Here is a 24129-nt window from a genome sequence, read left to right on the forward strand (position 1 = left end):
CTCAAAGACAGTATTTTGGACTACCTTCAAAAAAAAAAAAAAAATACCTTCAAGGACTATTTTATTTTACATTTTTAAACATTTTGAGATAGCCCAAAGGTACTGACTAGTTTAAGTTGCTTCAGGGAAAAAGGCATGTCTTCTAGGTTATCTTCCCACACACTGTACCAAGAATAATGCTCAATTTACAGTCAATATTTCAAAAGCCTAACAGAATGAGAAGGGGTTTTATATCCCATTACTGAGTTTAAGAATCTATTTGATCTTTAATTAGTAGATAACGTGGGCAGCAACAGCATTAATTGCAAATGTGACATAGAAAATAATTCAGGCATATATATACAAAATAAATTATTATACTTATTAAGTATAAATGAGTTGGAAAATAAAGGAAAATTTAGTCAAAACACAAATAACCTTAACAAGTAAAGGGGAATTAATAAACTAAAATTCATTATTTACTTAAAGGCAAATTTTAAAGGTGTTTCATGTCTCAGGTGGCACGGTTTTATGACTACTTTGCAAGATGACAGTTACTATTTTTAATTATATAAAACCTATGCAACCAACATGTAACATAGCCCAAATGCACTAACTAGACTTACACATTTTTGTTGAAGGCATATTATGTACTACGCTGTAATAAGGTTTATTCTTCAGGAGTAGGTGAAGGGATAAGTTCAACCCTCTTTAAAAATATTCCCTAATTTGGTTCATTAAAGACCAAATAAACATCGAGGTATTTTTAGAGCTTAAAACAATGCCTACAGAAATCTATAGTGACAGAAAGCAGATCTACAGTTACCTAGGGAAGAAGGGGGAGCACAAAGGAAATTTGTGGGTTGATGGAAATGTTCTGTATCTTGATGGTGGTGGTTATACAGGCATGTACAGTAAAAACTCATTGTTGTTGTTAGTTACCATCAAAACGATTCCAACTCATGGGAACCCCATGTGTATAGACTAGAATTGCTCTATCGGGTTTTCAAAGCTGTGACCTTTTAGAAGTAGATCACTGGGCGTTACTTCTGATGCTCCTCTGGGTGGGTCTAAACCCCCATTCTGGCTAGTAGTCTAGTGCTTAATCATTTGCTCCCCAAAACTCATAGCACTTTACTAAAAATAGGTGCATTTTATTTTATGTAAATTGTATCTTAATGAAGTTGATTTTTTAAAAATGCCTAATAGAAATGTACCCTAATAAGAAACATAACTAAGTTCTAGCTATTTGACACAGATAATTAAAAGAAAAAGTGGAACAATGACTCCAGTTTCTAGAATTCCAAAGCTGTGATAAAAGTGAGATATTAATTCTTTTAGGAAGCCTTGGGAAAATGTCTTCTGTATTTTGGCATAATTGGAAATAATGTACACCATACCATAAGGAAATTTTAAATGTAAATGTGTTTTAAAACAAAACATTCACTTATCCTACTTCAATTTTTGTTTAGTATTTTACGCAAGTTTTGAAACGATTTTTGGTCTGTAGCTTTAGTCACATCGTTTGATTCTGAACATTTAGCATTTATCTTTCTGTACTCAGTACTTCCACTCTTCCAATCATACCGCCTTCTGCAATAGAGGTTCCTTTGCATTCTGACATTCTATAATTCTTTTAGCTAGATTCTCTGAAATTCTATGATTCTTTTAAGCCAGACAATGTGATAAATTAACAATGCCCTAAACCATCTCTTCACATGGACTTCCTATCTGCTAAAAAATGCTAGACAAGTCAAATTATAATTAGAGATTTATTTTGAGATTCTTTCACTTTCTGTAAACGCAAACTGTGTAGCATTTATATTCAGATTAAACTTTAGGAGTATAAGTGGTGGAATTTTAGGCAAGCCTATAAAGGAAGTATTTATCTTAAACCCATAACCAACTGGAGACAGGTCAATTCACACTACCTTGTGTACAGTGGACACATTATGAGTCAACAATTTTGGATCACCAATAGAAAGTTACAGGCAGACCCCAGATTACGAACAAGTTCTGTTCCTAAATCTGTCTTTTAAGTCAAATTCGCATGTGAATCGCAACATTAGGTATGGTTCAAATCCAATGTAGTTTTAGTATATAGTATATAGTATATAGTGTACCTTTCTTTGCATAAAAAACACTAAACACCTCCAGATACACTAAAACATCATTAACATGATAATATGGTAATAATGTTTTGATGTGCATTGCAAAGGAACGCCTGTTTGTTATTATGAACCACTGATGTATCTACCTTGAATTTTTAATGTAATAGGCTTTTTGGGGGTTGGTTTGTAACTACGGGTTGTACATAAGTTGGATGTTCACAACCCAAGGACTGCCTGTACTTCCAGGATGGTAAACTAGGCAAAAATTTTTCAGACTTGGGGCTCAGCTATATGACAAATGAGGATATAATAAGAGGGGGAAAAAAGATAAATTCTAGAGCTGGCTTTAGAAAGTAATGCAGTATAAGCACCTCATTTTTATAGATGGAAAAAACTGTGGCCCATGGAGTTTATGCAATTTAAGACACAAATTTGTTGGCCCAGCAATTTTAGTAGAAATGGGGAGGGCGAGGGAAGATGAACTTCTTAAAGAAGATATTTTTATATCCCTGAGAAATCGGGAGGACTAAATTTCATTAATTAATAGTAAGGCATGGTAAGAATCCACGCGATCACAGTACCACACCAACACTTTTTGTACCTTCCACTATGTTTCTGGTATAATTTTCACTCATTTCTACTAATAATAATGCACTTAGTATAATTATGCAATCACTTAAACAGTGGGCTGGTCCACTCAATTGTTTTCAATTTTTAAATCATTCAGCCAAGGCTGTTAATCAAATCACAGACCCCAAGGGATACAGGTGGTCCTATTTGCCCTGTAAGAGAGACTCCAAGTTCTGTCCTACTTCAGCTGCTACTCTGTGCTGCTTAGCTCTCCAGGGCTGCCGAGGTTTTTAGTCACTAGGCCCAATGGCCTCTTTCAGTCAGCAGGCTTCCTTTGGCCCCTCTAACGATATTTGCAATTGTTGGCCACACTGTCTCTTCTCCTTGACTTTGGTGACACCATACTTTCCTGGTTTGACTTCTATTATCTCAGGCCACTCCTTTTCAGTTTCTTGGTGCAATGCCTTACCACACTATATCACTCTCACCTCCCCCAGAGCCATAGTCTCATGGAGGCAATGCCAAATGTATGGCGTTTAGCACCTCACTGTGTTGAAAAGACAGGAAACTGTCAACCTTCAGCTAAACAAAAATCTACTTACCCAACAGTCTAATGCTGAATTATTAAGATGCAACTGTAAAATAACAACTGAGGATTTACTATGTGCCAAGCATTGTTTTAAATGCTTTATATGTATACTATTTAAATCCTTGTAACTACCTTACTAGATAGGTATTTAGCTATTATATACCCAGAATAGGATTGACACATAATAGATGTTCAATAAATACCTACTATGAATAAATGAATGAATCATACCTATTCTGCAGATAAGGAAACAAACCCAGAAGTTAAGCTGCTTGTTCACAGTCACACAGCTAATATGTGACAAAGTCAGAATTCAAACCCAGGAATTTGACTACAGAGCCCACACTTTTAACCTTTCACTATTGTGTACCTTTAATATAAATGCTGCCTTTTCTCTAAAGATATATTATTATTACATACATGCAGTAGAAAGATTTAAAAAAAGAAAAGCAAAACAAGACAAAAAAAACACTAGAAATTTAACTGCCTGCCTGCCTTAATTTACCTAATTTCCACAGTATATTTAGACTGTGTCATAATTTCGTGCCACTAACCACAGTAAAAACCAATTGCCACTGACTTGATTCTGACTCATGGTGACACCACTCGTGTCAGAGTAGAACTGTGCTCCATAAGGTTTTCAATGGCTAAGTTTTCGGAGGTAGGTTGTAAAGCTTTTCTTTCAAGGTACCTTTGAGTGCACTTGAACCGTTAACCTTCTGGTTCGCAGCCAAGTGCATTAACCATGTGTACCACACAGGGACCCATGTTACTCAATGTCTGAGCCTCAGTTTCCATATCTGCATGTTAGAGATAATAGTTTGTATCTTACCTCAAAGGGTTAAATGAGTAACTACACATAAGACAGGAAGAGTGCTATGTATTTGCTAAAATTATCACTTAAGCGTTCATTTAAAATGTCTTGCTCCTACCACTTTTATCATGAAAAAGAATAGTTTATAATAGCATCTCCATTAGATACCTAAGTAATTTATTCTTAAATACCTTGTATTCTATAAGTCACCTAGACAATAGCTGAACAGTTAATCACATTAGCAAAAATTATAAAGTTCAGTACAAGTTATTCCCTTCCGATTTTTACTTACAACATTTCCAGATTTTTTTCATAAAATTTCTTTTAATACCTAAGTACCTTTCCTGTAATCAAGATCACTTCGCTTTGTAATACAGTTGAAAGACCTATTTAAAGAATCGTTCCTAGCTCCCTTCTTTTCTGATGGGGTAATCGTCCTCCAACTACAGCACGGGTACTCTATGTTCTTTTTCAAGCCACTAAAATATATTATAAACCTAGCTTAATGCTAATCTCCATATAACCACTTAAAGCTAGAAGAGACTCTCTGAATGCTCACGTAAGTATTAAGTGGCATTTTATACCCTTTCAACATTAAGAATAAGAGCATCCTGCACACTCCTGACTCAAATTACATGGATTTTCTTTAAGATTATGGAACATATTGTAACAGCAGTATATAATTTTCCAACACAACAATTCTTTTCCAGTTGAAAGGTATCCTGTAATATTATCAGAATCAATGGAAAAAGACCCCCAATTTTCAATTTGACAAAGCTTTTGGGGGGAAGCTTTATTCTCAGTAAATAGCAATTTTTACATGCATAACTGCCAAAAATATATGAATAATAAAATTAACCATTCTGGACTCTGGACCATTTCAAAGCAGTGGGTTGTTTAAAATGTTATAGCAGAAAACTAAAAAAGATGAGACTTATTGGACTGATAAGAGAAACCCTCAAGACTCTCACCTTAAGATACCTTTTTAACTTGGAACTGAAGCCAATCCTGGAGGTCTTCTTTCAGGCAAATAATAGATTGGCTTATAAACAATTTCACCCAATGAGGAATGTGCTCCCTTAAACAATATGACACCAAACAGTCAACATTTACCCAAAAGCAAAAAAAAAAAAAAAAAAGAAGGCAAGGAGGTACAGGAAAGCTAGATAAATAGAAACAGAATGCAAATAATAAGAATGCTGACACATGGTGAAAACTATACCCAGTGTCATAGAACAATGTACACAAAAACTGTTAAATGGGAACCTAACTTGCTGTGTAAACTTTGGCCTAAAACAATAAAATATTTGAAAAAGAAAAAATTCCATGGAGAAAAGAAAAGCAATGCACTTTTATGAGTAAGCTCCTATTAGGAAAATATTGATTTCATTACTTTTATTCTTATATAATAAATTATTAGGCAATAGACTTTACGGTACGTGAAATAAATACCTTTCACGCTAATTCTGCCCTTTATATTCATCTTTAAAGCATTCTAAAATATCTCAATTAGTCATTAAGAATTTTTTTCAGAATCAAGACCCTAAGTAAGAACTATATTTACAAAAATTAAAATAAGCAAACAGTATTTACTAAATCAGCATAGACTGTAAACTTTGCAGCCTACGATTTGGCAATATTTTATCCCAACAACTAATTATGTAGGAGGTGTTAAAAATCTTCTGAACTTGGGAAAGTATACGTAATAAATGTGCCTTTTTACAAAATTAGATACGGAATGGTATTAGTCAAATGTAATTTTGTTTTCCAACTGTTTTGTGACAGAGAGTTGAAAAACAAAGACCAAGAAAATATGGTAATTCAAACTGGGAAACAAGAATATGAAATTTAGAAGCCTGTTTTTTAAAAAATCTAACTACAGTCCCTATGAGTGGGAATTTGACTGGAGAGCAATGTGTTTATTTTTCTTGGTTAAACGTGATAAATAACATGGTATTCCCTTATATTTTCTCTTTCCTAACTCTATCCGAAAGTCTAAACTTACATAAAAAGAATAAGGGACTTCCAGCCAACATGGTGCCACAGACAGAAGCACCACGCCATCCCTCCACGGCAAAGATCCAAAAAGCTAAGTAAAACAGAGACAAACATCATTCTTGGAATCCAAAGTACCAAATGAAAAGATAAAGAACTCAGCCAAACACCAAATGGAATAAGAAACTGACAGAGGAGTGAGGGCAAGGAGAGATACGTGCCAAGTTTCCTTATCAGCTAACACAGGGCAGATTCACCACCTTGGACTCCTGTTGGAGACTGGCTGAGAGGGAGCACGAGAAAGCAGCTCCACGAGGCTCCCAAAAGGAGACAGAGTGGTAACCAGCGATACATGCTTCCCCACCCCTCATCCTCTCCCCGCTGCTCTACGTACAACTTCCCAGCTGGCTGGGTGGCTCAGCCGACCGGGAAGTGCAGCGTCTGTGCCGCTTGGATTCGCTCCCCGCCCCCTGTTGCAAATTGGCAGACAGGAAGTACGAGAAAGCAGCTTTGTGAAGTTCCCAGGAGGAGACACAGCACCTGCACAGGCACGGCCTACCAGAACCTGCCTGGCACTGATTCCTGGCCCGCCCTGTCAGCCCTAGTACATGCCACAAACAACCCATCCCAGCCCCTCCCCTTCAGCTGAACCTGCCCTGGTGCACCAAGCTGAGTGACTGACCCCACCCATTGGACAAGGAGGTGAAAAGTATCGCGGCTACAGATGAGCAAACAACAGAGGTGGCACAGCCCACTTGCTCAGACATAACCAAATAAAACAAAACCAGGACAAAACAAATCTGCAATCAAGAAATGAAGAAAATAACTACTGAATGTCCTGAAGACAGCAGACAAAATCAAAACATATTAAAAAAAACAGGACAGGATAGTTCCAGTAGGCATCCAAAGTAAAATACCAGATGACTTTCCAGTAGACGAAAAAGCACTAGAATTACCTGACAGGAAATTCAAATATCTAATATTCAGAGCCATCTAAGAGTTGAAGCAAAAAGCAGACAAAAATGAGGAAAAAATAGACAAATTCATGGAAAAAACAGACCAAAAAAATGGAAGAATTTCAGGAAAATAATACAGGAACAAAATGCCAAAATAAATTCATAACTAGAAATCATACAAAAATAACAATTAGTAATCCAAAAGATTAACAACAAGATTTCAGAAATGGACAGTGTCAGAGGAGGGCTGAGGAGCAGGCCTGAAATGATACAAGACAGGATCAGTGAAATGAAGACAAACACCTGGATACAACTGTTTGAGGAAAATTAGAAAAAAGAATGAAGAAATATAAGGAAACCCTGAGAATTACGTGGGAGACAATCAAAAGTAAAAATCTGTGAGTGATCGGAGTTCTAAAACAGGGAGAAAAATTGGAAAACACCGAGAGGATCATCGAAGAACTGCTGACAGAAAATTTCTCTAATATCATGAATGATGAAAGGCTGACCATTCAAGAAGCTTAACGAATCTCACCTAGGATAGACCCCAAAAGAAAAACACCAAGGCATATCGTATTCACACTCACCAAAACCAAAGACAAAGAAAAATCCTGAGAACAGCTTGAGAAAAACAAAAAGTCACATACAGAGGAGAAACAATAAGACTAAACTCTGATTATTCGGCAGAAACCATGCAAGCAAGAAAGCAATGGGATGACATATAACACCTTGAAAGAAAAAAACTGCCAACCAAGAATAATGTATCCTGCAAAATTTTCGTTCAAATATGATGGTGAAATTAGGACATTTCCAGATTAACAGAAATTAATCTGTTTTGTCAAAACCAAACCAAATCTAAAAGGATTATTAAAGGGAGACCTTCGGTCTGAGAACAAACAACATCAGGCCACAGCCTGAATCTAGGACACAAGATTGTACCAGCCAGACACCAACTCAGAAAATGAACTCTCAAGGACCATCCAAAACCAAAAGGATTTCAACAGGGAACCAGAGAGGTTAATCTGTAAATGATAACAATGTCAGAACAATAAAAGAGAGAATAAACGGTGTAGGAAAGGAAGCCAAGGCAATAGCAAGTAATAATAGACTGGTTCAAACCTAGGAAGAGAAGGGTAAATCTCAAGGTAACCACAAAGAAAGTTAACAAATGTACTTATCAACATAAAGAAGAAAAACATAAAGTCTCAATAAAAACAAAATCTACAAAAACAAAAGAAATGAAAAAGAAATCCACAAACGAAATGAACTCAGCACAGGAGAGTAAGAGGAACAAAGAAAATGTTAGCACCACAAAAAAAAGCACTACAAAATAACAGCAATAAACTCACACCTATCAATTACACTGAATGTAAATGGCCTAAATGTACCCATAAAGAAACACAGAGTGACACGATATATTAGAAAACAGGATCCATCAATATGCTGACTACAAGAGACACTCCTTAGAAACAAAGATGAAAATTTATTAAAAATCAAAGGATGGAAAAAAATACATCAAGCAACTACCAAAAAAGAGTAGGAGTGGCAATACTAGTCCTAGGTAAAACAGGCTTGAGTGAGATATTCCATGGAAATCCAGAAAACTGAAAATTATGCCTTTAAACAACTATAAATCCTTATGGAGAGCAATTATGAGCAGACATATGATGTAATGAAAGAGAGTCTAGAGTTGGAGGATATATGATCAAGCCCAGATTTGATCCTCTACTAACTGTTTGTTTCAGAAAAACCACTTAACTGTAACTAAGCCTTGGTTTTCTCAACTGCAAACATAAGGATAACGTTACCTATCTTACAGGACTGCTGAAAATATAAAAAACAAGTAAGATGTAAAAGCATGTGTAAACCATAACATACAATGTGTGCTACTAATTATATGCTTACTACTACATACTTTTTTACTTTAACCAGAATATACTGAAAGTAATTTAACTCATGGCCATGATTATGAACGTAAATTATCATGCTAAGCTTTAATATAGCAACTATCGACAGGTTAAACGAGGCTAAAACACTAGGCTGATTGTTTCGGTGCCTCCTTATAGCTTTTGGTGCAGCTGTCCAGTTGTTGAGAGTTCTTGCTGTATCACAGCTACTTACAAGGGGCCCTCCCAGAATTATGCTAGTTAAAAATCTCCTGTAATTTGCTGCTTCACTTTCTCTCTCACTCAGTCTCTCAACAGGTACCTTGTCTCCTACTTCACAGAGAAAGAGAGAAGCCACCAAATGAGAGCTCATCAACTTCCTGTCACCAAGTAGACAAATGAACCAGCTCTTTCACCCATCATTTCTTTCTTACATCCTGTAACAATGGAGACAGGTTCTTCTCTTCTCTCACCTAAAGCTAATCCTTCTATCTATGCTTGAGATACCATCTGCTTTTACCTTCCGGCAGGCAATCGTTCTCTCTCTCCTTGAACTTCAACCCCAAACTTTCTCCTGGCCACTTTCCAAAGAATTTAAACATGCTTGAGTCTCTTCCATCTTCTAAGAGAAAATCAGGGGAAAAAAACTTCAAACCTCCACCTACCCTCAATCTCCTTATCTGACAGCTATACCTCTCTGTTCTGCAGAAACAGCACTAAATGCACTACTACCATGTAAAGGTACTCACGAAGAGAAGACATAAGGTGAGCAGAGTACGAGTGCGTTACAACTCAGCTGATTTTAAAACAAGGAGTAAAAGTTAGCCAGATGGGTTAGGAGATGGGACACAATGGACCAAGGAGAGAGAGCAGAAATTGAAAAGGCACATGTCCAAGGAAGGGCATCCAGCCCCTAAACAGAACTGAAAATAGTTCAGTACTTCTGGTTAAACAGCAAATATATATACATATTTACCCCTGTTCCCCCCAAAAACTCCACTAAAATGACAACAAAGGAATAATAAAAAAGAAGGCATAGACAAGAACAAACACAATATGAAAGGAGACAAAAAGCAGGTAAGACACACCAAAGCTTGGAGAGATGGAAAACTGATGAATAAATGATAACCAATTCAGCCTACCTGAGAAAACTGAAGCCAAGGCCTAAAGGGATAGAGACTAACAAGAAGTATGCTGATAAATGATGAGGCAGAAAATCTGAGGAACTGAAGGGTCCTTTGATAATGGGGTTGAGGGACAGGACTGAACAACAGGAAGACTGGTTGAGGCTTCAAAAGGATCTCCTTCCCACACCACAAAGTCAGACATCTACTCCCTTTTAGTGCAGCAGAAAGCTAGAGGTTTATTGTGTTGGGAGGCAGAACCAGAAAGGTTCTAGATTTGGGGACATTAACCACCACACTGACAGACAGGGTAGAAAGGTGCACTGAAAACAAAGGGATAAAGTGAAAGCTGACAAACTGTGCAGTGAGCCAAAAGTTCCTGTCTTCATACACAAGAGACTAGAGAATTCCTCTCTGGGAAACGGATTCAGATGTTGATATTTGGGGCCATGCAACAAAATGATGGACCTTATCTGATGCTCTTCCAGGAACATCCATGCATCCCCAGCCATGCATATGAACTTTCAAATTAGCTTGTAACATTTCATTCTTAAATATCAACACGTGACAATCAAGGATCACCAAATTTGTGAAAAAAGACCCTATAACAAAAAGCAGGGAGAAGAGGAGGAACTGAGAGGGAAGAGAAATAAAAGTGGAAAAAGAAGAAAACTTAAAGAAACATCAACAACCTCAGAAAAACTTTGTATCCCTAAAACAGTAACAGAGCCTTGGTGGCACAGCTGCTTAAGAGCTTGGCTGCTAACCAAAAGGTTAACAGTTCAAATCTACCAGCTGCTCCTTGGAAACCCTATGGGACAGTTCTAATCTGTCCTATACGGTTGCTATGAGTCAGAATTGACTTGACAGCAACAGGTTTGGTTTGGTTTTTGTTTTTAGACAGTAACAGGAGGCCACAGAAAAACAGAAATAAGGCAGTGCTCTTAAACATTAAACATACAAAATTGTCAACAGAGATTACAGTATAAAATAAACTACATTCATACAGTTAAATCATTCAACAAATATTTATGAGTGCTTGCTACTTTTCAGAGACAGTTTCAGTACGTACACTGGGAAATTATCATGTCCTGGAAGACAATTAAAAAATATTTATCAAGGAAAAGTGTGACAAACTTGTAAAAAAAAAGAATGTAACTGCTGCTAAGAAGGATGACCATTTATTTAGTGAGAATAAAAGAGTATCTTTCAAAAATGAAAGTGAGAAATGCTACAGGCCAAAGAGAAATAATACCAGATAGAAACCTTCTATAGGAAGGAATGGAAAACATCAGGAAGGGTAAACATAGCAGAATCTATAAAGGCCTTAAAAAAAATTATTCTGATACACACAGATCAATAAATCTCTTTAAAAGAATATTGATATGGCACTCCCTTAAAAAATCATCTATATGAGAACAAATGATTAACGATTACTTAAAAAAAAAAGAGAGATGAAAAGATAAGGGGGCATGATAACTAGATTGCTGGAAATGGGAACAACCAGAACAGAAACAATGAGAATGTTCACACATTGTGAAGACTACAACCAATGCCACTGAACAATTTGTATAAAAATTGTTGAATGGGAACCTAATCTGCTGTGTAAACTTGTATATTAAATAATATACAATATTATTTCTAAAAAAGAATATTACATATTTACATATACTGTAGGGTTTTTAACAGCATGATGTAAAATACATGGAAGCAAATGCAAAAGGGAAGAGGACAGTAAGAAGGCTGTTAACACTGTGAACTGATAGCATATTTTTTGAAGGCAAACCATGATAACGTAAAGATGCATATTATAATCTCTAGAACAATCATTAAAAAGCACACAAAAAGGCATAATTAAAAACCCAACACAGGAAATAAAATGGATAACTAATAAATACTTGATTCACCCAAAAGATGATAAAAAGGAACAGAGAAAGAGTAGGCAGAACAAATATTAAAAAATTGTAGATTTAATCCCAAACATTGTTAATAAACTACATTAAGTGTAAATGAACTAAGCACTCAAATAAAAAGGCAGAGATTGTCAGATCGGATTTTTAAAAACAGAACCAAAAAACATCAAATATCTAGGAATAAATCTAATGAAACGTGTATGACCTCTACGTTGAAAATTATAAAATACTGCTGAGAGAAATTAAAGAAGACTCGAGTAAATGGAGAGATATAACATGTTCATTGAGTACGAGACTCAATATTGTTAGTATGTTCACTGTGCCAAATGGATATACAGTCAATGCAATCCCAATTAAAATTAAAGCAGGATTTTTTAAAAGTAGAAATTGACAAATTAATTCTAAAATTTCTATGGAAATGCAAGCAACTTAGAATAACCAAAATAAACTTGAAAAGAAGTACAAAATTAGAGAGATCACCTGACTTTGAGACTGATATCAAGCTACAATAAACAACATCACAATAAACGGAGAAAAGATTGAAGTTGCCAAGGATTTCATTTTATTCAGATCCACAATCAATACCCATGGAAGCTGCAGTCAAGAAATCAAATGATATATTGTACTGGGTAAACGTGCTACAAAAAACCTCTTTAAAGTGTTAAAAAGTGAAGATGTCACCTTGAAGACTAAGGTGCGCCTGACCCAAGCCATGGTATCTTCAACCGCCTCATATGCTCGAGAAAGCTCGACAATGAATAAGGAGGACGGAAGAATTGATGCTTTTTTGAAGTATGGTGTTGGCAAAGAACATTGAATATACTATGGACTGCCAAAAGAATGAACAAATCTGCCTTGGAAGAGGTACAGCTTGAATGCTTCTCAGAGGCAACAATGGTGAGACTATGTTTCACATACTCTGGACAAGTTATCAGGAGGGATCAGTCCCTTGAGAAGGGCATCATGCTTGGTAAAGTTGCAGGTCAGTGAAAAAGAGGAAGACATTCAACAAGATGGATTGACACAGCGGCTGCAACAATGGACTCAAACACAACAATTGTGAGGATGGCGCAGGACAGGGCAGTGTCTCATACTGTTGTACACAGAGTCCCTGTGAGTCAGAACCGACTCAACAGCACCTAACAACACTGGCATCCAGAGGAGCCCTGATGGGACAGTGGTGAAACGCTTAGCTACTTATTGAAAAGTCAGTGGTTCAAACCCAGCCTTGGAAACCCTATGAGGCAGTTCTGCTCCATCCTACAGGGTCGTTATGAGTCAGAATCGACTCAACTGCGATGAGTTTTTAGTGGCACCTAGTGGGTAGAGGCCAGGGATACCACTATACATCCTAGAGTACACAGGACAATTTCACACAACAAAGAATTATCCCACCTAAAATGTCAAAGGGCCAAGAACTGAAATTGCTGAAATGAAATACAGTAATAGCAGCAAATATTGATGAGGATGTGGAGCAACTGGAACCCTTTCATACACTGCCAGCGCATCTGTAAAATGGTTCATCCACTTTGCTATATGACAACTGCAATAATATTGTCGATGGCTTCTCCTTGTCTTTAAGTAAAAGACAAATTAGCGAAATGGTCTACAAGGCCCTGCATGTTTCAGACCCAGGCTACTTCTCCAGGCTCATACCCCAGTTAACTAAGGTACAAGAATGATTTAATATTAGGAAAACTACCAATAAAATCTACTTCATTTTACTGACAGAAATCTTAAAAACTCTGAGATAGAAAAAACTTTAAGAGTAATTAGTTCAACTTACTGCCTAAGGCAGGAATATCAATACACTCCTGATGGTGAAACATCTAAACATTCATAGTTATGGCAAAGTCTCAGAGATTTTGGTATAAACTAGAGAAACAACTAATGCTATACAAGCAATGGTTTTCTACTCTTTGGAAACTGAGTTAACCAGCTATCATTATAGAGGTACAGACATTGGCTTAAGAAAGTAACATTAAAATACGGGTTGAGAAAAATAACAGTTTAGAAAAGTACTATATATTTATAAATACAACTTATTTAAGAAAAAGAAAGGACTTAGCTGAAAAACAGTGTACAAATGGCCTCAATCAGCACTATCCAAAAGAAAAATAATGCAAGCTATAAATGCAAGCCACATATGTAATGTTAAAAATAAACCTAAAATTAATTTTGATAATATATTTCATTTTGTATGCAGATATATATATTATGCATGATATGTAAAAAAAGCATATCCAAAATATTATCATTTCAAAATGGAACCAACATTAAAAATTACTGCAATTATTTTACACCTTTCCTTTATATTGAATCTCCAAAATCAAGTGTATATTTTATACTTAGAACACATCTCAATTTGGACTAGTCACATTTCAAGTGCTCCATAGCTACATGTGGCTAGTGGCTACTGGATGATAACACTGCCACTCTTCCAAGCATTTTATATGGATTATTTCATTTAAACACTCAACAATACTTCAGGGAATTTTGCATAAAAAAAAAACTGAAGCACAGAGAAGGGAAAGAAACTTGTCCACATTCTCACGGCTAGTTACTAGTGGAGTCAGGATCTGAACTTGATCAGCCTTGACTCAGTGCCCCTGTTCCAACCAAGATGCTATTCCTCCTCAAATCAAGTTTTTTTTTTTTTTTTTTTCATTATTACTGAAATTTTAAATTAAACCAAATTATACCTTAAGCCCTGCCAGTGATATCATATTTTCGTTTGGGGGAAACTCAAATTTCTGGTAACATTCACAAACTGATTTTTTCCCCATGATGTAAGAGAAAACACTTACCATTAAAATGAGTTTTTGATACTTTTGTTTCAAGTCTGACACACTTGCAGATGGGTGTGCGCCCAGAATGCTGTACCAATCCTTTCTTGGTATCTGCTCAAATGCCATCATCCATTGAGCAAGAAGTGGCCTTTCTCAGTTCAGCTGAATAAAAATATTGATAATTTCATTGACTTGCATTTATATACAAAACAAGCAAGTACTGATTTTTTAAGTTCTCTAATACGCTTATATCTTAAATCAATGAGTATCCAAAAGCATAAAAAAAAGGAATTTAATAATGAGTCCGAGTGGTGGATGACCCTCTAAAAAAGAATTTTTGCTACTCTTTTGGTAAACCAGCACACAGTAGGTGCTCACTAAACACACTACCCGTTGCCGTTGAGTCGACTCCGACTCACAGCGACCCTAGAGGACAGAGGAGTGCTGCCCCATTGTGTATCTACAACTGTAAATCTTTAGGGAGCCAACCGCCACACGATTCTCCCGCGGAGCGGCTGGTGAGTTCGAACTGTCTACCTTTCACTTAGCAGCCGAGCGCTAAACCACTGAGCCACCAGGGCACCTTTTACTAAACCCACTAGAGAAGCTTAATAAAGGTTTACAAAAAGAAATTAAACATAACAAAGCAAAAACAAAACACCAAAGAACAAAAATGAATTTGCAGACACTCCTTCCGAATTTCTCGTTCACTTTTCTCCCTCAGATTACTTTTGAAGGATAATACACACAAAATTTTTTTATACACAAAACAGCCGGTTGGCAGGGGAAGGTAGAAGGCAAAAGTCCCTCTGTTATTGGTGAGGCGCTCAGGCCTCACAAAGAAAGATCCCCGAAACTGTCCACTCGGGGATGCCCCCAAGCCCTCCAGGTCACAGAAAAGTCTCCGTCAGGCGCCCCGGAAAGCAATGGACCTCTTCCCACAGCTGAGAACGTTATGAGACATCTGGGGCCCCTCAAGTTGGGACTTGGGGATCCACTGGGCTCCCAGTCAACCCAGTACCCTCTCCTGGCTTTACGCGATATCAGACTTACCAATCTTTATACAGCCGTGGGTGTCCACTCCATGCCTTCTTTAGGCCAGAACTCGGAACCGGCTTTACCTTCCGCCGGAAGTCATTGCTCTGACGTGCAAAGGTTTCTGGTCGAGTCGTAGAGGCGGAGACACTGAGCGGAAGCGCCGCTCCGCCCTTTGCGACGCTGTCGCTATGGTAACCAGTTGTTGCTTGGACTGACCGAGTTGACATGCAGCAGTAAGTTCCCCAACTATGGAGAAATGCGTTTCTCTCCTCTCTGTGCTTCTCTCCTTTTCCTCAGCAAACACCCCTCCAGCCTTCTCCGCCTTCCCCAAAGCTTCCTCCGCTTATGCCACTCAATCTTACTCCCAATCCTTTTGTGGGTGTTCTGTGCATTTGGGGAGCGGGGAGAGGAGATATGGGAAGGGTGAGGATATCTACACTTCCCTCACAATGGTCGCATTCGAAAATTATTCGTTGCCATCGAGTCCGACTCATAGCGACCTTATAGGACAGAGTAGAACTACCCGATGGGGTTTACGAAGGAGCCGCTAATGGATTCGAACTGCCGGCCTTTTTGGTTAGCAGCCTGCGGTCTTAACCACTGCACCACTAGGGCCCCATTGGAAAATTAGGGCGACTAAAACATGGGAGCCCTGGTGGCGTAGTTAGCTCGGCTGCTAGCCAAAAGGTCAGCAGTTCAAATCCACCAGCCGCTTCGTGGAAGCCGTATGGGGCAGTTCTACTCTATCCTGTAGGGTCGGTATGAGTCGCAATCTACTCGACCGCACACAACAACAACAAACATGCCAATTTGTTTTTCAGTTTTAATATTTTTTCTTCAAAGGATGTTCAACGTAATTACTTCTCTTAGACCTTAAAAAAAAAAAAACCTTAGCAACTTACAAAACGAAACAAATTTTTTTTTGTTATCACTGGAAATCTTTTATTAAGCAGTTAGTTATTATAACACACAGTAGACAAAATAATACCCTCCAAATACATTCAGAAAAGACATGAAAAAATAGTAGATACAATTGGCAGTGAGAATTAGTCATGGTCCTCTTTTTTTTTTTTTTTCTGACGAAAAGCCTTGTAATAAAAGGGATAAAATGGGGGTTTTCTTTTTTTTCCCAAGACTGTAATCTTTTTTTTTAATAATTTTTTTTGAGCTTTAAGTGAACGTTTACAAATCGTCAGTCTGTCACATATAAGCTTATATACACCTTACTACATACTCCCGCTTACTCTCCCCCTAATGAGTCAGCCCGCTCCCTCCTTCCAGTCTCTCCTTTTGTGACCATTTTGCCAGTTTCTAACCCTCTCTATCCTCCTATCTCCCCTCCAGACAGGAGATGCCAACACAGTCTCAAGTGTCCACCTGATACAAGTAGCTCACTCTTCATCAGCATCTCTCTCCAACCCATTGTCCAGTCCCTTCCATGTCTTATGAGTTGTCTTCGGGAATGGTTCCTGTCCTGGGCCAACAGAAGGTTTGGGGACCATGACCACCGGGATTCCTCTAGTCTCAGTCAGACCATGAAGTCTGGTCTTTTTATGAGAATTTGGGGTCTGCATCCCACTGACCTCCTGCTCCCTCAGGGGTTCTCTGTTGTGCTCCCTGTCAGGGCAGTCATTGGTTGTGGCCGGGCAACATCTAGTTCTTCTGGTCTCAGGATGATGTAAGTCTCTGGTTCATGTGGCCCTTTCTGTCTCTTGGGCTCAAAGTTATCATGTGACCTTGGTGTTCTTCATTCTCCTTTGATCCAGGTGGGTTGAGACCAATTGATGGATCTTAGATGGCTGCTTGTTAGCATTTAAGACCCCAGACGCCACATTTCAAAGTGGGATGCAGAATGTTTTCATAATAGAATTATTTTGCCAATTGACTTAGAAGTCCCCTTAAACCATGTTCCCCAGACCCCCGCCCTTGCTCCGCTGACCTTTGAAGCATTCATTTTATCCCGGAAACTGCTTTTGGTCCAGTCCAGTTGAGCTGACCTTCCGTGTATTGAGTATTGTCCTTCCCTTCACCTAAAGTAGCTTCTTATCTACTAACTATTCAGTAAATAACCCTCTCCCACCCTCCCTCCCTCCCCTCCTCGTAACCACAAAAGTATGTGTTCTTTTCAGTTTATACTATTTCTCAAGATCTTATAATAGTGGTCTTATATAATATTTGTCCTTTTGCATCTGACTAATTTCACTCAGCATAATGCCTTCCAGGTTCCTCCATGTTATGAAATGTTTCACAGATTCGTCACTGCTCTTTATCGATGCGTAGTATTCCATACAAAACAAATTTTTAAGGTTCTTTCACATCTGCTACCTAGCTCCAATTTCATTTCCAGCCAGAGGCAAGTAAGACGGGTGTTATTGTTATCATTTGTAGATGAGGCAGCAAACTAAGGATCAAGGCCAAATAACTCATTGGTAGCAGTGGAACCAGCTCTTAGCAAATCTCCATATTCCTAGGGCAGTTATGCTATCTTTCAAGTTTACAGAAGAAGCAGATTGAACTGCACACTTTTTGAGGCAGTTGCAGATGACTACTTCCATCCGAAAGAGCACTGTTGAGTTTTTTGTTAGATTCCGCCCCCCCCCCGACCATGCTTATTTACGGAAACCCAGGTGGCCTAGTGGTTCAGTGCTACCGCTGCTAAACAAAGGGTCGCCAGTTCGAATCTGCTGGGCGCTCCTTGGAAACACTATGGGGCAGTTTTACTCTGTCCTCTAGGGAATCAACTGGACGGCACTGGGTTTGGGTTTGGTTTTTGTTATGCTTATTTACGGAAACCCTGGTGGTGTAGTGGTTAAGAGCTATGGCTACTAACCACAAAGGTTGGCAGTTTGAATCTACCAGGTGCTCCTTGGAAACTCTATGGGACAGTTCTACTCTGTTCTATAGGGTCGCTATGAGTCGGAATCGACTCGATGGCAATGAGTTTTTTTTTTTTTTATGCTTATTTACATTTACCTCTCTTTCTTGCATTGTACCCTGAGGTGAAAGCTACTTCTCATTACTTCTTGGCAGCATTAGACAAATTTCACTTCAAAGAATTTGCTCTGTTAAGGTGGTTTTGTTGGCATTACTGTTTGTTTGCTTCTTTTTTTTCTTTTCTTTTTTCTACCAATTCTCAGATTGAGAAGCAATCAAAATAAACTTAAGCACAATAAATAAAATATTTTAGTATAGTCAGTTATTTAATGATGGTATGAAGCATGACTATTAACTGAGTGAGCCATAAAGAGAAATGAGTCCTGGTACATGCTAAAACATGGATGAATTTTGAAAATATTATGCTGAGTGAAATAAGTCAGTCACAAAAGGACAAATGGTGTTTCATCCCACTTAGATGAAATATCTAGAATAGGCAAATGTATAGCAACCAAAGTTTATCGATGTTTACCAGGGAACACTATACTAGTCAGAGGTCAGGTTTTAGTCCTGGCTTCAGTATTTTTTTTCAGTATACTTACCCTCTCTGTGGCCCTAAGGAAATGGATAAAGTAACAGAACTGAGTGTTAAGAATACCTTCCTACACAGTATTATCAGAATAAGGGTCCCCACCCCCTTAGACTTCTCTAGCTCTTAAATTCCCCTTTTCCACTGCTCGGTCCTTCCTTGTCTGTACAGATAGTCTCAGATACCCCGGTCTTTACAGCAAAAAACACTCTGTTTTGATTTACTGTGCAATTAGGTTATTGTCGTATCTTTTTTGTTTCTTCTTTTACTTAATTCTGAAAAGAAAAGTATAAGCACGCTACCTCAGTTATCTTTCTTATGTGTATATGTGTGCATATTTGGGCTTGTAAAGTAAGAAATATACTTCTTGCTCATCCCTGCCCAGAAAATCCCAAATATTTAGTCATTCTGTCTCTACATGACTTCACTATACATCCCTGAAGCACGTCATAATTTTGAACCCATCAGTTTTTATATATTCAATGTATTTTCAGTCCACTGTATTTCTTTATTTTTCTTTTCAAGCTCTAATTGTCCCATATTTTGGCAATAGGAACCCGTCCATGTTGACTCCTATGTCCTCTGGCACAGCCCACTAGTATTTGATAGCTCCTTGCTGTCTGTCTTGACCTAAATCTACAATCAGTCGCTCCTCCAAGGCATGCTGGTTGCTTTTTCAACTACCTCTTTAATCGCATGTAATTAAACATCACCCACTCGACCTTGAAATTCATCAGTAACGACCAAAATCTCTTTGCCTTTTTTTTTTGTCAGCCTGATTGAGATATACTTTACATCCAATTAATTCACTAATTTTAAAAGTGTAATTCAGTGAATTTTACAGTGTATACGGTCATGTAACCACTAATACAATCTGGATATAAAACATTTCGGTCACCCAAAAGTTTACTCTTAGTCTCTGGTCGTCACTGATCTGCTTAGGATTTCACATAAATGGAACCATGTGGTATGTAGTCTTGTGTGTTGTCGTAGAGAAAGAATTACAAGTCTATTTAAAATGAAAAACTAGCCTGTTTCACTTAGCAGAATGCCTTTGAGATTCGTCAGTGTTGTTGCTTGTATCAGTAGTTTGTTCCTTTTTATTGCTCAATAGCATTCCATTATATGGAAATACCACAGTTTACTTGTCCATTCACTGGTCAATGGACCTTTGAGTTATTCTAGTTTTAGGCTATTATAAATAAAGTGCTGTGAACCTGCTCTTTATAGGGCTTAGTGAGGACATAGATTTTCATTTCTCTTAAGTAAATATCTCTGAAATTTCTGGGTCATGTGGTGAGTATAAGAAATTCACATACTGTTTTCTAAAGCGGCTATACTGTCTTCTATTCCCACTAGAAATGTATGAGTCTCAGTTGCTCCACATCCTTAGCAATACTTGGTGTGGTCAGTCTTTTTAATTTTAGTCATTCAAATAAGTGGATAATGGTATCTCGTGATTTTAATGTACATTTCCCTCATAACTAATGATATTGAACATCTTTTCATGTGCTTATTTGCCATGCATGTATCTTCTTTGGTGAAATGTTTGCTCAAATCTTTTGCCCATTTTTGCTTATTTGACCGTTGGCTTTCTTACTGCTTTGTTTTAATTGTGGTAAATATATGTAACAAAGTATTTTCCATTTTACATGTACATTTCAGTGACATTAATCACATTCATCTTGTTTTTCAACCATCACCATTTACTGTTGAGTTTTGATATTTCTTTATATATTCTGGATACAAGCCCTTTTACAGAAACATGCTTTGCCAATATTTCTATCCCAGTCAGTAACTTGTCCTTTCATTTCCTTAACTGTCTTTTGAAGAGCAAATGTTTATTTTTGATGAAGTCAAATTTGCCCTTTTTTGTGTTTTTTCTGATTTCTTTAAGAAATCTTTGCCTAAACTAAAATCACTAGTTTTCTCTCATGATTTCTTCTAGAAGTGTCGTAGTTTCAGCTCTTACATTCAGGCCAATGATCCATTTTTTACTTATATTTAAATGTGGTGTGAGGGAATAGTTTAGATTCGTTTCCTTGAATATTTAATAGTTCCAGCATCATTTGTTGAAAAGATTATCCTTTCTCCTTTGAATTGCTTTGGCACCTTTGTTTAAAATCAGTTTCACATATATACATGTAGGTCCATTTTTCAGTTCTTTATTTTGGTTTTTTGGGTTATTGTAGATTTAGGTCAGTCTAGAAGGCAAGGAAGCTACCAGATACTAATGGGCTGTGTCAGAGGATCATGTTCCGTTGATCTATGTATCTGTATGGCAAATACCATACTATCTTAATTACTATAAATTTATAATCAACCTTAAAATCAGATAATACAAACCCTCTTAAGTTTGTTCTTCCTTTTTAAAGTTGTTCCGGCTACTATTGGTTCTTTACCTTTTCATATAAATTTCAGAACCAGTTTGTCAATTTCTGTTTTAAAAAACCTACTAGGATTTTGATCAGGATTGCATTGACTCCATAGATCAATTTGGGAAGAACTGACATCTTAATAGCTAGTTTTGAGGTTTCCAGTCTATCAACATGACATATACAATTTCTCTAAATGGTGTTTTACAATTTTCAATGCACAGGTCTTGAACATACTTTGTTGAATTTATCCCTAAAATTTTTTATGCTATTTTGAATAGTGTTTCTTGTTTTTATTTCTGATTATTATTTGCAGCTTTAAAAATACAATTGATTTCCATGTGTTGACATTGTATCAGGGGATACTAAAATTACTTAGATGTAGTGGCTTCTTTTTTTTGTAGATTTATAGGATTTTTACTAGAAAATCACACTGTGAATAAGGTAAATAAGGCAATTTTGATTTTTCCTTTCCAATGTATCTGCCTTTTATTTTATTTTATTGCCTTATTGCAATGTCTATGACCTACGATGCAATAGTAAATAGAAGTAATGAGTGCGCACATCCTTGCCTTGATCCTAGTCTTAAGGGAAAGCATTCAGTCTTTTACTACTGAATATGTTAGTTATAGGTTTCTCATAATGACCTTTTTCAGGTTGAGGAAGTTCCCTTCTGTTCCTATTGTGCTACCAGTTTTTATTGTCAATTAGCGTTGAATTTTGATGAGGTTTTTTTTCTGCATTTATTGAGATGATTATTACTGACTTAGTAGACATGCGACTTTTAATTTTTGTTTTGTTTAGTGGCTACTAAGTGGTTTTTTGGGGGTAAGTTTTACAACATACACCTTTAACTTAATCACACTTTACCTTAAAATAATAATATACCATTTTGCATATTGTATGAAAACTTTATGAGCATACTCCCATCTTCCCTTCTATCTTTTGTGTTATTATTGTTGTATATTTTATTTCTATATGTCTTATAAACCACACAGAAAATTATTATATTTGCTTTAAATAGTAAATTATCTTTTAAAGAGATTCTCAAATGAGAAAAAAGATCTTTTGTATTCATCCACATTTTAACTCTTTTCAGTGCTTTTCAACTAGGTTTCTCTTTGATACCATTTTTCTTCTGCCTAAAAGGTTTTCTCAAATATTTCATATCGCTGGTCTGCTGTCCATAAATTTTATAAACTTTTATATGTCTGAAATGTCTTTCTTTCTCCTTAATTTTTGAGATATATTTTATAATTTCTAGTAGACAGTTTTTTTCCTTTTGGTATTTTGAAGATGTTACTCTATTGTCTCCTGCCTCACATTATTTTTGACAACATACCTGCTGTAATTCTTATCTTTGTTTTTATATGTCTTTCCCTAGCTGCATCTAAGATTCTCTCCTCCCGCCCCACACTAGTTTTTAGCAATTTGATAATAATTTGCCTTGGTTTGATTCTATTTCTGTTTCTATTTTATTGCTTCAGGTTAGTTAAACTTTTTGAATTTTTTTCCCCCATGGACTGGAGATCACCTGAGGTGATTTTAAAAATGCACATGTTTTGTTCCTGTACCCAGAACACTGGCAGCACAACAGTTAAGTGCTTGGCATCCAACCAAAAGGTTGGTGGTTCGAATCCATTCAGTGGCTCCATGGGAGAAAGACCTCGTGATCTGCTTCCATAAAGATTCCAAAACAACCAAACTCATTGTCATCAAATTGATTCCAACTCATAGACCGCCCCATAGGGTTTCCAAGGTTGTAATTAATCTTTACAGGAACAGACTGCCACATCTTTCTCCCGCAGAGCAGCTGGTGGGTTCAAACCGCCAACCTTTCAGTTAGTAGCCAAGTGCTTAACCACTGTACCACCAGGGCTCCCTCCGTAAAGATTACAACCTAAAAAACCCAATGGCGCAGTTCTACTTTGTCATGTGGGGTCACTGTTAGTCAAGAATTGACTTTGATGGCACCTAACACCAACAACAGGGTAGGGTATGGGAATCTACATTTTATTAAGGTTCCCAGATGATTCTTATGTATAATCAAACCTGAGAATCACTTCTGTATAGCCTTTTCCAAAGCCAATATTTTCTATTTATGCCAGAATAAACTTCTTAAAACACTTTTTACCTGAAAAAGAAAATCCCTGCTCATTATTGTTCCTTAATTTCCCATTTTCTAGAGCTATACTGTCCAATGGAAATATGTAAGCCATAAATGAATGCCATATATGTAATTTAAAATTTTCTAGTTGTTGTTTGTTGCTGTTCAATCAGCTCTGACTTGTGGTGACCTTATGTACAACAGAATGAACTGTTGCCCAATCCTGTGCCATCTTTGGGATAGTTGGTATGTTTGAGTCCATTGTTATATGTCAGTCCATCTCATTGAGGTTTTTCCTTGTTTTTGCTGACCCTCTACTTTGCCAAAATGATGTTCTTTTCCAGTGACTTGTCTTTCTGGATTATGTGTCCAAAGTAGGCAAGATGAAGTCTTGCAATCCTCGCTTGTAAGAAGCATTCT

General features: G+C 37.1%; 1 protein-coding gene across 1 annotated transcript in view; it reads right to left on the reverse strand.

Annotated features, from left to right (window-relative positions):
* DNAJC24 (DnaJ heat shock protein family (Hsp40) member C24) overlaps positions 1-15901 on the reverse strand; it is a 56657-nt gene extending 40756 nt beyond the window's left edge. The window contains exons 1-2 of the mRNA XM_003412302.4: positions 15780-15901; positions 14745-14888 (exon numbers count right to left, since the gene is read on the reverse strand). Coding sequence (XP_003412350.1) covers positions 14745-14855 — 111 coding nt within the window. The 5' untranslated portion in view covers positions 14856-14888; positions 15780-15901. The remainder of the gene's footprint in view (positions 1-14744; positions 14889-15779) is intronic.
* Between the last annotated feature and the right edge of the window lie 8228 nt (positions 15902-24129).

Source organism: Loxodonta africana, chromosome 7 (assembly GCF_030014295.1).
Source record: "Loxodonta africana isolate mLoxAfr1 chromosome 7, mLoxAfr1.hap2, whole genome shotgun sequence".
In the NCBI taxonomy this organism is placed as follows: domain Eukaryota; kingdom Metazoa; phylum Chordata; class Mammalia; order Proboscidea; family Elephantidae; genus Loxodonta; species Loxodonta africana.